Source organism: Lactuca sativa, chromosome 5 (assembly GCF_002870075.4).
Source record: "Lactuca sativa cultivar Salinas chromosome 5, Lsat_Salinas_v11, whole genome shotgun sequence".
NCBI classification, from domain to species: Eukaryota; Viridiplantae; Streptophyta; class Magnoliopsida; order Asterales; family Asteraceae; genus Lactuca; species Lactuca sativa.
Window position 1 is genome coordinate 356,664,144 of NC_056627.2, and position 12,850 is coordinate 356,676,993.

The window sequence follows — 12,850 nt, forward strand, 5'->3', positions numbered from 1 at the left end:
TTCAAGCCATTCTTCCGACCATTCCTATCACAAATGCAAACAAAAACTAATAATGGTTAAAAACATGTTGCTTGCAATTCCTATTAATTTATACATTCTGGGAGAATACATATAATTCATTCCGGTAGAATATACAGTGCATAATACATAGAATACAATGTCGCAGAATACATAGAATAAAATCTGCTAGTTATAACTTTACATGCCACTATAAAGAATTAAAAGCATGTGATTTTCCATTTGCAATCGTATTTTTCTATATATAAACATTCTAAAGCATAGAATGTATAAATGCATTCTGTCAGAATTACTAGAATGTTACTTGCAATTCCTAGCACTTTATATATTCTTGAAGAATACATAGAATATGATAGAATACATAGAATACATTCTGACAGAATACATAAAATTTGCTACTAAATCAAGATTATAAAATTGTGAACAGTGGAACATGTTAACTTTAATATTTTTCAAATATTAGAAGGTTAGATTTTGATATTTTCCACATATCGTTTATTTAATCAGGTGATTACAAATGCTTTTGAGAAGAGTTTTCTCATTCATACAATGTTTAAGTTCTAAAATGTCTCAAATTTGTGAAAACCTCTTATAAACCCTTAATCAAATCTTCACCCTAAATTGATTAAAAAAATCAAACACTAATAGCAAAGATTGATGCTACGTAGGTAATTAACAAATAAGGAGTTAATAACAACAACAAAAAAACATATCAAAAGGTTTAATGAAGAAAATAAAAGAAATACTCTTTGAGGCATTTCTACAAACACCTGGTGTGCAACATAGAAATCAAATTTTCTTTTAGGCCATTTCTACAACAAAGCTGCCAAATTCTCTTTGAGGCATTTCTACAAACATCCATCGATTCTTAATCAAACGAACACCTATGTAGTTCTGCTAAATCAAACAAGAACAAAAAGAAAAGTAGGAGCCTTTACCTATTGATTGAATCATTGTTGCCCAACTTCCTCCATCACCGATTCCACCCACCTGGTGGATAATAGGCTGACAAACATGCAACTGTGGAAGAAGAGCAGTTGAATAAAGGATCTAGAAGTTGTTGTCATGATGGTGGATAATAGGCAGACGGTGGTGCTCGGATGTAAGGATCGATTTCTGGTGGAAAGGAGGAATTGAGGTATTGATGATTTAAGGAAGCCGTCGTACTCTTTAAGGTTAGGGACGTGGGCTTTGTAGGGTTAAACTAATTAAGGAGATATTAATTGAATAAATTTTTACCATAATTAGATACAGGAAGTTTACCATTATACCCTTTTTTAATTTATTTAATGATTTATTATTCTTGAATTCTCATTGGTGCATTTAGTCACACACTATTTGCTAAAAACATTTGAACCTAACTCTCTCTCTCTCTCTCTATATATATATATATATATATATATATATATATATATATATATATATATATATATATATATATAGAGAGAGAGAGAGAGAGAGAGAGAGAGTTAGGTTCAAATGTTTTTAGCAACTATTGTGTGCCTAAATGCACCAATGAGAATTCAAGAAATAATAAAGAATTAAATAAATCATTAAAGGGTATTTTGGACTTTTGGTACTTTTAATTAAGGAAACGATTTAATTAAATTCATTCAATTAAGGAAATAAAGTTAATATATTTGACCTAGTTATGTTTGGGGCCGAACACATTCATCATCGGCTCACCATCGCCGATTCTGCTTCTTCTTCTACAATTGATGTATCCTCTCGTCTCGCACCCTCCTTCCATGTACCTATTTGCACCACCGCCTGCAAGGACCTTCAACAAGATTCGGGCTTTATTCGATCTTATTTTACAGCCGTTATCTTTATCTCTCTCGTTCCAAATCCATGGACCGATCCTAGAATACAATGATTTATACTCACCAGTCATATGTATGTAATTATATTTCTCAAATATTATCAGTTCAATCAAAACTGAAGCCACATAACCATTTATGCTTTTTTTTGTTCGATCGTATGGAAACCTTGATGGGTTTTAGCCATAAGAACTTTCCTATGTGCGCATGCAAAACCCTATTGCTCGGATCTAGGCTTTCTAATAAACATGCTTTGAATCCAAGTCTTCTAATAACTAATTAGGTTAAATAACAACATTGAAACAAATCTAGAATCATACCTTTGAGTTCCTTGTTGATCTTGAGGTCTTGGAGCTTCTAGAGTCACAAATGTCACTCCTCTGATGGCTTACAAACACCAAAGCAAGGAGGATAATTTGGGAGAGAGGAGAGGGGAGGAATTTCGACCAGAGGTTCCTTACTTTAGGTTAGGTGTCGAATTCCATCAGCCATAGGGTCTATTTATACTTGTAGACTCCTTAAGGGTTACAACCTAAACCCTAATTGGATAATCTTCTCTTAAGGCTATCCAAATCCATTCCATAGATAAGCCTTTGGACGATTTTGGCTATCCTAATACTCTTAGAATTCGTCCAAAGCATATCCTAATGGATTTACAGTCTAAAGTTTTACTATCAAACAATTGACAGTTTATACCCCTTTATTTAATTAATCTCTTTAAGTCACCAAATTAATTCTAATTAATTCTATGACTTATATTAATCAAATAACAATATATTATTCACTATATTATTCCCATAATATATTAATAATATTTACTCTCTCTTATTAAATCATCCTATCAAGTTGCTATGGTGAAGGCAACCCAAAAGGACCATGCACAACCGGGTCAAGTAGTTGCCCAATATAGTTGCAGCCTTAGACACTATTCCAACAAACCTAACACAGGAGGTATACCCTCCTGTGTAACTCATTTGATGTTGATGGTTCTGAATTGGTATTTTTTTCATTCATGATTCATAGAAAATGTGGTGATTTAGGGAGCGCCCTTAAAGTGTTTGATGAAATGCCAAAGAGAAATATGGCAGTCTCAGATTGTATTCATGGTTAGTGATGGAACACCGGTTAATGAGGAGATGCTGGTAAGTTTACATGAGCTTTATTGATCTTTGAATAAGTTTTTTTAGTTGGGTTTTTGTAATTTTTTATTTTTTTTTTCAGAAATTCAGAGATACCATTCTTTGATGGCAGAGAACTTGTAGCTGGAAGTATTGATGATTCAATCTATGTTTATGATGTTGAAGCAAACATCTATCCTAATCATAGATTTGATGTTGAAGCAAACTGACTTTTCCTTATGTTTATGATGTTGAAGCAAATAGACATATGGGCTGATCATAGCTTTGACCTTGTTTACCTCTTTATAATATTTCCATTCTGAAAGAATAGGTTATTATATAAGAATATTATTGCTTTATTATGATAGAATTTGTAGTTAATTAATTATATGTTTAATGTGCAGTTGTTACAAGTGTATCACTACAAAATATTTGACAATGAATTTTTGATAGAAATGGCTTGAAGAATGGCTTGAAGACTTGATGGGAAAGACTCTTTGTATAAAATCATTCTCATGCAATACAATTCTGACAGAATGTCAATATCACAAAATGTCAATCTCATAGAATACTAGCATATTTTGAATTGGCTTAGAAGTCAAACATACACAAGACATCTAGAATGTTGTTATTTTTTAAGAATTATAATTGTTATTCTTTCAGAATGTTTGTTATAATTCAATGAATCACAATCGTACAATATAATTATTTGGTATATTATTAGTTCAAGAATCGATTTTGTGTATTCTTTCACAATATATTTACTACTTTATGGTTGACATTTTGTCATTCTGACAGAATAAAATCTAAAAATATGTTTACTACTTTATGGTTAAAATTCTATCATTCTGACAGAATAAAAATCGAATTTTTAATTTTAAATTAATTTAAAATATTTAGATTTTTAAAAATAAAGGAATTAATTATCCATAAAAATCCGAAATTTTCCTTTTTTAATATAGGTTAATTGACTAGAATGCCCTTATGCTTAAATTTGTGTGATTATATGGTACATGTTATCTTATTCTACTATCATAGACCCTCAGATCATGACCTTTGATTATATTTCATCCAATGGTCTAGATCTGTGCATTCTGATACACAATAGTTACTAAAAACAAAATAACCTAACCCTATATATATATATATATATATATATATATATATATATATATATATATATATATATATATATATATATATATATATATATATATATATATTGATCCGCAAGTTGAGCATAAGTATTCACATCAATAAATGAAGCATGTTTTAGGAAATAGAATATCATGAAGGGCACATGTATTTTATAATAATGTATCCAAGAGTTGTATATCATCCATCCCATATGCCTTATATTTGAAATACAAATTATTTCACACATTTTAAATCCTACAAGAATCCAATACTCCATAATTCCCCTTCCCCTTAAACATCGATCTGTAATTTAAATTAGGAAAGTATTTTTTTCTGATAAATCCTTGACATTAACTTTTTATTTAAAAACGTATTTTTTTCTGATAAATCGCTATGTAAACTGAAAATGAGACTACCGTGTGTTCGGCGTTTATTAAAAGAAAAGAAAAGATAAAAAGAGGAGCAAAATAAAGAGAAGCAGTTAAAAAAAAAAGGATGGAAAGATTTTATATATATATATATATATATATATATATATATATATATATATATATATATATATATATATATATATATATATATATATATATATATATATATATATATATATATATATATATATATATATATATATATATATATATATATATATATATATATATATATATATATATATTTGTGGGTGTTTTCTTTTTTTCGTGTTCTTAAGTTTAAAAAAAATATAAGAATGAAGTTGTTTGATAATAGAGAACATAGGGCTGACAATTCTCAACACGACACGCGACACGAAACGAAATAAATGGGTTTGGGTTGAGTTTTTCAACCTGCTAACCCGCTAACACGCCAACCCACCAACCCGTTTATTAAATGGGTCATATATGGGTTTCTCAAAAAATAAACGGGTTGACCCGCCAACCCGTTTATATTCTTAATAAAAAATTTATTTTATTTTTAAATGTATTTATGTATCAAGTATTAATATTTAATAAATTTTATATAATATATACCATTGATTCATAGACTATTTGACTGTTTTGACATTTTGACTCGTGATGAATGGTCTAAGGTCGTAAGTCGTGACCTATAAGGCTAAGTCTGTAACATATTTCTATGAATGTTTTTAATTTTCATTTGAATGTTTAAGACTTAAATGTCTAAAATTCGGACCCACGAACCCAAATATGACCCACGAACCGCCAACCTGTAAACCCGTATAAATAAAAGGGTTGGCGGGTCATATATGGGTTTACATTCCAAACCCGCCAACCCGTGACCCGCCAACCCGTGACCTGTATATTTAAATGGGTCGTGTTTGGGTTGACATATTTTTACACGCCAACACGCCAACCCGCGACACGCCAACCCGAACACGACACGATTGCCAGGCCTAAGAGAACACACTTTATGAGTTTATGTCGGTGAACATCGTGTTAATTTATAGATGCTGCATAATTTTATTGTATCAGGTTGAATGGAAAAACCGGTAAAAAAAATATCTTATTTTTTTGTATTGGATTACTTTCTCTTCAAATCGTCATATGGAGGAAAGTTATCCAATGGGATTATGAATACTACTCATTATTTTCTTTTCTATATAACTTCCTTCCAAAAAAAGGTAATTTTTCTTTACTTTCTTTAACTTTTCTCTTTAAAAGGACTTGGAAACACAAATGTTTAAGCTTGAGTGCTTATAAGTAAAATATTATTTTAAAAAGAAATTAAATATCTTCCTATTTTTAGACTTACAATGGATAACACTATAATTTTTAGATAATGAAAAATATAATAAAATTTTAATAATTTTGTTAAATATAATAAATTTTATAATTTTAAATGTGTAAGAAGATGTTAAAAGAAAAAAAAAAGTTAAGAATAGTATTTGATTTCTCTATTTTAAACCTACTTTCGAGTTATTTTCAATAAATCACCATGCAAACTGAAAACTTGAGAATTGGATCGATCTGAGACCTTTTAGTTTCAATATTTAAGTCATGCGAATACATGGCCAGAAAACTCAAACGCACAAGCTTGGAGAAAATACAAACAAAAGAAGATGGCTTTTCATTGTTTAGTGAAGTGATTCTTATACACTCTGTATACAACATATACAAAAAAAAAAAAAAAAAAAAAAAAAGGAGAGCCTCATCTTCCTCAGCATGCAAAATGCCCGAACATTCTTCAAAAACTTATGTTTGGGCTTTCTGGAAAGGTCTGGTCTTCTTTGTGCTATATTTCTGCTTCTTTTTCATTTGTTTTTTTTTTTTTTTTACATCCCAGTATATTCATATATATATGTATATATAAAATAAAAAAATAAATATGAAAAAAGGAAAATGAAGTTTCTACAATTAGAAAGTTGAGATGCATCTTCTATGTGTAGGAACCTTCTGTTTTTTCTGCTTTAATTCCGCTTTCCATTCTTTTCCAATATCTTTTGATATTTTCATTGCATCAGCAGAAGCACCAGCCAGCCCTCTCCTTGTAAACCCTGCTGCGTACAACCCTCCCTTTCCCTTCCAACCATTTGGAAATGGGGTTTTTGGGAATCCATTTTCGGCAAAGAATTCAGATTCCTGTTCATTAAGAAAGTCAAGTTTTAATTAGTCAAAACGAATGGATTCAATCAGTTACGAAGAAATGCGTAAAAAACATGAACTATGATGCTTACATGAAGCCAAAATGGGACGTTGCTGAAATAACCAGTAGCTAAAACGACAGAATCGATGTTGAGGATGTCGCCGTTGACTAACTCGACTGTCTTTCCGGTGAACTTTTTGATTCCCGGCACGACGGTGATGTCGCCTGACCGGATTTTCTCCAGTGCTCCTATGTCAAGAACTGGGGTCTTTCCATGGTGGTTTTTGAGTGTTAGTGGACCTAAAGATGGTCGCTTTATGCCATAACTTTGGATGTTTCCAATTATGAACCATGCGAAGAGCAATAAAAGCTTGTCAACTATCCATAGAGGTAACCATTTCATCAGCATCATGGCTAAATCGAATGTCGATTTTCCGAACATCTCTCTTGGTAGAACATGAACCTAAAATCACGAAATGATGAATTAGTATCCTGTTAACTGAAATGTGGGTTGATTTTCTTGATCAGAATATTTGTTGGTTTGATGTGTCGTGAAGAAGGTGGGTAACTTACCGAGTTCCGAATCACCATTGATGGTTTCGCATTGTGATTGGATAGATCAAGAGAGACTTCCATGCCAGAATTCCCACACCCCACGACCAAAACTTTTTTTCCTTGGAATTTTTCGCCGGACTTGTAGTCTTTTGCATGGATGACTTCACCGGAGAAGTCTTGTAGACCTTCGATTTCCGGTACTACGCCTTCTGCGTTTTCTCCGGTTGCCACAACAAGCATCTGGCAGATATACTCAGTCTCGGACCGGACTGATCCAGCTGTCGAGACGGTTTTGACCCGCCAGAGCTTGCAGGCCTCGTCATACTTAGCTGACTGAACACACTCGTTGAATTGTGGCCTGATGTCGAATTTTTTGGCATAATTCTCAAGGTAAGTGATGAACTGTTTCTTTGTTGGGTACTCAGGGTATTCTTCGGGGAAAGGTATTTTAGGAAGTTGACAGAATTTTTTGGGAAGGTGGAGTTTGAGGCGATCGTAGGTTCGTTTTTGCCAAAGGGATGCGATGCAGTCGGATCTTTCAATCACTACAAACGGAATCCCTTGGTCCCGAAGGCAAGCTGAAATCGCAAGCCCCGAAGGACCTGCCCCTACTATAACTGGCCCGTTGACCCATACACATCGACGGCCAAATAAGTTATTTTGCTCTGAAAAGCTAAACATTTTTGCAAATATGTATGTATATATGCCAAAGGTGTTTGGAGTCGCTTTCAATTTGAGGATTGATGTAGGATTTGGGTTTTGTAGGTTTTAATTCAAAAGTGAAAGGTTGTTGTTGATGTGAGTTTTGAATGAGATGATAGGGGATGAAGAGGTGTATATATATAAGGTTGGCGTTGGGGGATGGGGTAGGGTGGAGTTGGGGTGGAGTGGGGTGGCATGTGATATGGGTGGTGGGGTAATTAATGCATCTTTGAAGGGTCACTCTAAAGTCTAAATATTATAAGCTAAACCATAATTTTAAATGATTTATCCATACAATAATGATACATCACAATGTACGCAATTATACGTAGCTAAATAATTCCGCATAAATCTTTTGGGATTTATTTAAATTTACAATTTAATGATTTCTATATCATTGTTTCTCAAGATTCTTTTTCTTTTTTAGAACAACTACAAATAAAATAAATGAGTAATTAAATATTCATATTCATATCCTACTAGCATAAATCAAATCCAGTCTCAAAATCAAGAGAAAAAAATAAAAAATAAAAATTATTGAATTTTATATGTTATTATTTTATATGAGTAAGAAGATGGATAAACATAAAAGATAAAAATATATTCTCTAAAATAAATCATACACAAACAACATGAAACAAAATCAATACCAAAAAGCAAAATAAATATAGCTTACTCTTAAGGTTGTATAGTATATTTTTGATGTCAATGATGTGATACTAGTATATTTTTGATGTCAATGATGTGGTACTGATATGGTTAGAGGTCACGATGTATCCCTTGTGGCATGGTGATGATGTTGACAAGATTGGTGTGCCTAAACGTGGTACTGTGTTGGAAATAAGTGTCCAATGTCATAACTAAATTTATATAGCTTTGCAAAAAATTACAATGTAACATCCCAAAAACTATGATAAAATTTTTCATTTAAAAATCAATAGTTTCAACCAGCATATAGATCTAAGTCAATAACAATGTACAATATCAAAAACATCAGAGTAATAGTATCCAAAAAGTGCAGAAATCATGAGGGGAGGATGTTGTGTCATCACGTCGGGCTCTTCCCTTTTGTACCGAAAGTACCTGAAATCATAAACATAAACCGTAAGCACAAAGCTTAGCGAGTTCCTCCAAAATACCACATACCAAACATACAACTGGGCCTACCCTGGGGTATATTCCAACACAATAAACAAATATGGGTCCAGCCCTGGGGCCCCACCTTAGGGTTTATTTCAACCCGATCGTACTATAATGGGCCCCGCCCTAGGTGTATTTCAACCCAATCATACCATAATGGGCCCACCCTAGGGTTTATTTCAACTCGATCATACAATAATGGGCCTCGTCCTTGGGTTTATTTCAATCTGAACACACAATAATGGCCCCACCCTAAGGTTTATTTCAACCCGATCATACAAACATATATAAAAGCCACATGATAGCTAACATTCTACATAACAAAGTAATTGGCCGACATTGGCGCCTTCGACCTAAGGATACAGTGAGGAGACTCACCTCTAACTGAAGATAACTGAATCGCACAATCGAGTTGCTGCTGACATAACTCCTCACATTAACATATCCAAATAATAACCCTAATTAATAATCTGGATTTAACCCATAATAATGGTCCAAAACATAAATTATCCTACCAATGGCAAAAGACAAATTTTCCCCTCCATACATGGCCTAACCATTTAAGCCTAAACACTCCCTAGTGACCCAAAGTCTAAAAACGGCCAAAAAGTCTTCCTGAGCGTACATCCGATGTACACCGAGCTACGGCCAACATATAGCTCATCATCGGAAGGTTTACAAGGTCCCAACCAGGTACGCCCAGCGTACCCTAGATTATGCCCAGCATACTAGACAAATTCCCAAAAACTCTATTAAGGTCATAATACCTTTAGACCTTACGTACAAGCTTCAGATCCAAATCTAATGAACATCTAGAATCATAAAGTTGCAAACTTTATGCTTTTTCATAGCTACAAGAAATCCAAAATCTAACTCTAAGTCTTATTCATGGCCAAAAGGCTTAATGGATTCATCATGCATGGTTAGGAAGGACCAAGCTCCCATTTTTATGAACCACTAAGCTCTAAAATGAAAGGAAACTCTTCTCAATTGGTCTGGAGTTGCTCAACTCATAAGACCCAAGGTTATAGAACCATTAATAAACAAATCTTGCTATAAAGTTGGATCTAAAGAAATATGCATCAAGGTTGGAGCTTTATACCTCGAGAAGGTGCACAAGGGAGAGTAATTGTTGGATCCAAAGGCTTGAGTGAAACACCACAAATTCAATAGTCTTCCTTCACCACCAAGGACACCCAAATGACCTTCTAAGTCTTCAAAACACACACACTCAATTAGGGTTTCGAAATGGAGGCTAAGAAAGGTGGAGCTTGTAGTTAAGAAAGGGTGTGAGGCCATAATGATCCTTAAATAGGTTCCAAACCCTAAAAATTAGGGTTTGCCCTCTAAAGTTGTATGCCCAATGTACCTATGCAAACGTCCATCGTACGCAAGGGACTCGTGATCCTCACTTACATGCCTACGCCTGATGTACCTGTCTCGTTCGCCCAACATAGGGACCATATTTGCATACTTTTTAAAGAATTGAGCCACAAATGAACATAGCCGGAACACTAGTGTTAGAAATCTCCCCTACTAGAATCAGATTTCGTCCTCGAAGTTTGCCACTGCAAACAAGTCTGGGTAGTGCTCCCTCGTCTCGTCATCAGGCTCCCACGTTCATTCTGAGCCTTTCTAGTGCTGCCAGTGCACCTTCACCAGGTTCACTACTTTGTTGCGCATGGCATTTGTCTTACTATCAATAATCGTAATCGGTCTCTCCACATAGTTCAGGCGTTCATCGACCTAAATATCATCCAAAGGAATCACCGCTGAATCATCGGCTACACACTTCTTCAACTGAGAGACATAGAAGGTGTTGTGCATTTGGTTGGGCTTATTAGAAAAATCCAGCTGGTATGGAACCCTTCCCAGCTGGGAAGTAATCCTAAAGGGACCAATAAATCAGGGGCCCATCTTGCCTCGCTTCCTAAATTGGATGACACCTTTTCAAGGTGATACCTTCAAAAGCACCAAGTCCCCCACCTTGGCAACTTCGTGATAAAATCCACATTGATCTCTTTCCACTTCCACATGGGAATGGGTAACGATTTCATCTTGTCGTGTGGTCTCTGATGTTTGGCCTTAGGATTTTGGTTTACACGACCTGTTGCAGCAAAGGATTGTCAAAAGGCATTTGTAACTAATCGTGTTGGCGATTTTGGTTTATTATTAGGCATTTTAGGGTTTTATTGGATAACGGGGAGTTTCGAATTTCATGATTTATTCCAAATCTTCAATAACTTGAAGTGCTTTCTTGATCCAATCTCCTGGTCTTTCGTTCGCTATTCGAATGTCTGGACCAGTAGAAATGTACGAAAGGTGGTCTTGTCCTTTCCTTTACAACTAGTAGCTAGTAGCTCCGTCGTTGATCCCTCCTCTTCCTGGCCGGTTGTGACTCGTATGTCTAGCCAACGACTATCGATTCCTAACGAATCCATAGATTCTTCTACCATTCGACCAGATCTTCTAGATTGTATTCTCATTTTCCGGCCTCGAGCAACTTTACTAATAAGGGAAAAGCTTTCCTGCAAGTCAAGCACCGCTCTACAAACCATGTTATCTCCCTTTTCATACAGGGGTACTAATAACTCAGCTTCAGATCCCGATACATCTTTGTGGTCCCCAGATGGATTGAAACTTTGCTTATGAGCCTCTTCCAGCACTGTCTGTCTCACCCCACCAGTATGCGGAACCTAAAATCTACCACAGTGAATTAATAATCCCTGACTGTCCTTGACAAATAAAGGAATCTACCCCTTGATCCACTCTGCTTTCCAATTTTCCTTTTTTAATCCCTCCACCCGAGCCTTCTTGATCATATCCAACAAAGGTGAAATAATAACTATCCATAGACAAATATCCTCAATAGGAGCACTCATTTCCTTACGGCTCAAAGAATGATCAAATAGTGGGTCATCTGAAAGGCCACAATTCATACTTCTATAACCATCATGACAAGACTAACCCTCAGGGTTTGTGACTTCCTTGCTACGTATACAGGTCCTGTGATTTCAGTAGTCCCCTGCCTAATTTTCTAGTGATCACCTTATCAAGTGAGTGCATAGTCCCTTTCATGAACATGATTTTAATACAAATATTAATTAATGTATTAAGTATCTTTTAAGGAGTTTTATGTGAGTTATATGATTATTTCCTAAAATATGTGTTAAGAACATAATTGATAATATATGATTTGTGAACCAAGTATGGTTCTATATGTGATAAGATACATATTTATTATTTCATTATAATAATAAGAGAATTATCGTTAGAAAGAAGGATAAAGGTTTATTAATACCTACATACTATAGATATAATGAAGTAGGATAGTGTTGTCTAAACAGAGTTGGAACTAGGAGTTAAGCATTGTAGTCTTACTAAGAGATAAGATAAAGACCTACAAAAGAGGCTTAAGTTTAATTAAGTTAATGGGTACCATCTTTTTAAGAGTACATATGAGACATAAACAAAGAATAGAATTCTGACATCCTTGGTCCGAGAGTATTGATTAGGCATAGTCATTCATCCCTGGTCCGAGAGTATGGATTAGGCATAGTCATTCATCCCTGATCCGAGAGTATGGATTAGGCATAGTTATTTATCATTGATCTGAGAGTATGGATTAGACTCATGTAACATCCCAAAAATCAGAGTAAAATTTTCAGTTTTCCAAACCAACCCCAAGACAATAGTTGTTTACAAAAATGTTGTATCAAAAGTATAATTCATAAATCAGAGTAATCCCAAAATCCAATAACATAAAATCCGAAGGATATGCAT

General features: G+C 34.3%; 1 protein-coding gene across 1 annotated transcript; it reads right to left on the reverse strand.

Moving 5' to 3' along the window:
* Positions 1-6,131: 6,131 nt before the first annotated feature.
* Positions 6,132-8,046, reverse strand: LOC111880972 (probable indole-3-pyruvate monooxygenase YUCCA5). The gene is made up of 3 exons (XM_023877380.3): positions 7,244-8,046; positions 6,762-7,133; positions 6,132-6,666 (listed from the first exon to the last, which is right to left on the reverse strand). Exons 1-3 carry the CDS (start codon positions 7,904-7,906, stop codon positions 6,442-6,444), a joined length of 1,260 nt encoding a protein of 419 aa, XP_023733148.1. The 5' UTR covers positions 7,907-8,046; the 3' UTR covers positions 6,132-6,441.
* Positions 8,047-12,850: the final 4,804 nt, after the last annotated feature.